Source organism: Aspergillus nomiae (assembly GCF_001204775.2).
Source record: "Aspergillus nomiae NRRL 13137 chromosome Unknown contig00853, whole genome shotgun sequence".
NCBI lineage: Eukaryota > Fungi > Ascomycota > Eurotiomycetes > Eurotiales > Aspergillaceae > Aspergillus > Aspergillus nomiae.
Genome location: NW_015378908.1, coordinates 1 through 3,083, shown reverse-complemented (window position 1 = coordinate 3,083; position 3,083 = coordinate 1). Strand labels below are relative to the sequence as shown.

Genomic DNA, 3,083 nt, shown 5'->3' with positions numbered 1-3,083 from the left:
GTGTGGAAGACGGCCGTGTGGTCTGGAAAGCCATTCTATATAGTATATATATATATATAGATTCGAGACTAGGGATATGCTATTGTACAGTGGTTTTCATCTGGTGATAGACAGAGTAAGTAGTAGTCTACTATAGGCCGGGTTCTCAGACACAAGAACTGATGTCAAGGCAGATAGATAAGCACTATACCCAAACAGGAACTAGCGGACGTCAGCTTTCGTACAACAACTGAAAATTGAAACTGCACCACGCCACTTCTCATCCACTGCAACCAGTGTTCAAGATCCAGTTCTTCATGTCGAGATGGGCTCCAAAACATATGAAGGCGAGGGCCAGCGAGGCGGTAGTACGAACCAACCCTATCCCACGATCTTAGTAAGAGTTGTGCTTATTTATTCCTTGTAGATGATCCGTCCAACTCAATCAGTTCCAATTCCGCTGGCGGAGAGCCGCGAGGCGCTCATTTGTCCCGGGACGGCGACGGCAGTTTGGGGGATGGCGATGGGGACGACGGTGCCGATGGAGACGATAAGGCTGGCGCCGTTGCCGCCGCCTCACTGACCGAACAACAAGCTTCGTCGGAAACGACCAGCAAGAAGAAGAAACGAAGAAAGCCCAAGAAGAAAGCCTCGGCGTTAAGGCAGTCCTCGCCGCCACGGGTCCCGTTGAGTGACCTTTTCCCCACGGGCCAGTTCCCGGTCGGCGAGATCCACGAGTATGGCCCCGAGGGCACGGCTCGCACAACGGCCGAGGAAGCCCGATACCTGTCTCGGAACCATCTTCAGGATGACAGTGTCCTCAACGAGTATCGCAAAGCAGCAGAGATACATCGTCAGGTGCGACACTGGACTCGGGAGAACGTTCGGCCTGGCCAGACGCTCACGGAGATTGCCGTGGGCATTGAGGATGGCGTGAGAGCGCTCCTGGACAATGCTGGCCTTGAGACTGGGCAGTGTCTCCAGTCCGGATTGGGATTCCCCACGGGGCTCGCGTTGAACGATTGTGTTGCGCATTACACGCCTAACCCGGGCCAAAAGGACATCGTCTTGCAAGCAAGCGATGTGATGAAGGTGGACTTTGGGGTCCATATCAATGGCTGGATAGTTGACAGTGCGTTTACAATGTCGTTTGACCCAACTTACGACAACCTACTTGCCGCCGTGAAGGATGCTACGAACACCGGTATCAAGGTAGGAAAGAGCCCAGGTATCTCACAGGTTAGGGCGCAGCTAACGCTTTTTAGAATGCCGGAGTCGATGTCCGTATCAGCGATGTCAGTGCTGCCATCCAGGAGGCGATGGAAAGCTATGAGGTTGAAATCGGCGGCAAAGTGTACCCTGTGAAACCGGTGCGAGATCTTAGCGGGCATGATATCAAACGCTATCAGATTCACGGTGGGAAGTCAATTCCATTTGTGAAAAATTCCAGCCAAACAAAGATGGAAGAGGGGGAGATTTTTGCCATCGAAACATTTGGCTCCACGGGCCGTGGCTCTACAGTGGAAGGCGTACGTTTCCCCTTGCTTGCTTGATATAGGTTTACGTGCTCACGAACATGCTAGTTTGGCGTCTATGGGTATGGAAAAGACCCGAACGCACCGAAGAGGGTGACATCCCCTCTCGCCTCGGCCAGATCTCTGTACAAGACGATCAATGAAAACTTCGGCTCGATTGTCTTCTGTCGCCGTTACCTTGAACGGCTTGGAGTTGAGCGCTACTTGGCCGGTGTACGTATTTATCAGCCTGTCCATCGGAAAGTGTGCTAATCCGGGAACAGATGAACAGTCTTGTAAACAATGGTATTGTAGAGCAATACGCGCCTCTTATGGATGTGAAGGGATCATACTCGGCACAGTTTGAACATGTGAGTAAGATCTTATACTGCTATGCGGAACCAGAGCTAATCGTGCTTTTGCAGACTATCTTGTTGCGAGAGTCGTGCAAGGAAGTGATCAGCCGTGGAAATGACTATTGACATCTTTTGCGTGCAACATCCGTGGTATAGGGAGCTGCTCCCTTGGAATCATTACTATGCTTGACGCCATCCAACATGGCCCATGCTCGACCCTCGTTTTGCAATCTAGTTTTCTGGCCATTCAACATGGTACATTGTGCCGATTAGATAGTTCTAGTAGGACATTTGCTATTGACAATGTTTACGTTCTGCTCTTCCTCATATATTATCCCATGAATCATGTAGAAAATCAATCCATCCTCCGAAACCAGATCAACTCCCCATCCATCGTCGGCTCCAGATCGACACCAACTTCTCTCACGCCCTCCGGACCAAGTCTGAACTCGGCGCGCACAACCTCATAATCGCGAGGATCCTTGTACCTCTCCTGCAACCTCGCCAACCAAAACTCCCCACTGACATGCTCCATCGCAACCATCATGCTAAACTCCTGACTCCGGCGATCAGCAACGAGCGCCTTCCCCCCAACATCAAGCACCAAATCCATCGCCCCATACCCAGGATGCCAATAACCCCCCGTATACTCCCACACCTCCAACGCCGGCCTCAAAACAGGACAAGGCAAGACCGGGTAAATCCGTTCCCTCGCAGAAGCCAACTCCCGCCGCCGCCTCTCCATCTTCTCCCTAATAACCACTCCCCAATCCACGCGCTCCCCCAGCGGCGTGCCCAGCAACCCATCCAACAAATACATATACAAAACCTGCTGCATCTGGTTACTCGTCACCGTCGAATTGCCCATGACAACCAACCCCCAGTCCCGCCCAGGCAGAAACATCATCACAGACCCAAACCCCCCAATACTCCCCGTGTGCCACACAATCGTCTGCCCCCGGTAGGAATCCACCCGCCACCCGAGCGCGTACAGATGCGGCCCCGGGAACAGATTCGTCGCTCCAGTCATGGACACCACCCGCGGCGACACAAGCGCCGCATGTCCGGCCCGGCTTAACGGCCCGCTCTGGGCCATCATGCACCGCAGCCACTTCGCATAGTCCACTACGTTGCTGATCATGCATCCGGCGCCCGATAACTCCGTATACTCGGGGTGGTCTATCTCGACGAACCCTGGGGAAGAAGGAGAAGAAGAAGAAGAAGAAGAAGAAGA

The 3,083-nt window shown here is 53.0% G+C and overlaps 2 protein-coding genes across 2 annotated transcripts; one reads left to right on the top strand and one right to left on the bottom strand.

Moving 5' to 3' along the window:
- Positions 1 to 304: 304 nt before the first annotated feature.
- Positions 305 to 1,975, top strand: ANOM_011712 (methionine aminopeptidase 2; the record flags this gene model as incomplete). The annotated part of the gene is made up of 6 exons (XM_015556968.1): positions 305 to 347; positions 407 to 1,191; positions 1,245 to 1,508; positions 1,563 to 1,727; positions 1,778 to 1,864; positions 1,919 to 1,975. The coding sequence occupies 6 exons, from the start codon at positions 305 to 307 to the stop codon at positions 1,973 to 1,975; spliced, it is 1,401 nt and encodes a 466-aa protein (XP_015400803.1).
- Positions 1,976 to 2,204: 229 nt separating this feature from the next.
- Positions 2,205 to 2,990, bottom strand: ANOM_011711 (penicillin-binding protein; the record flags this gene model as incomplete). The annotated part of the gene is made up of 1 exon (XM_015556967.1): positions 2,205 to 2,990. The coding sequence occupies one exon, from the start codon at positions 2,988 to 2,990 to the stop codon at positions 2,205 to 2,207; it is 786 nt and encodes a 261-aa protein (XP_015400802.1).
- Between the last annotated feature and the right edge of the window lie 93 nt (positions 2,991 to 3,083).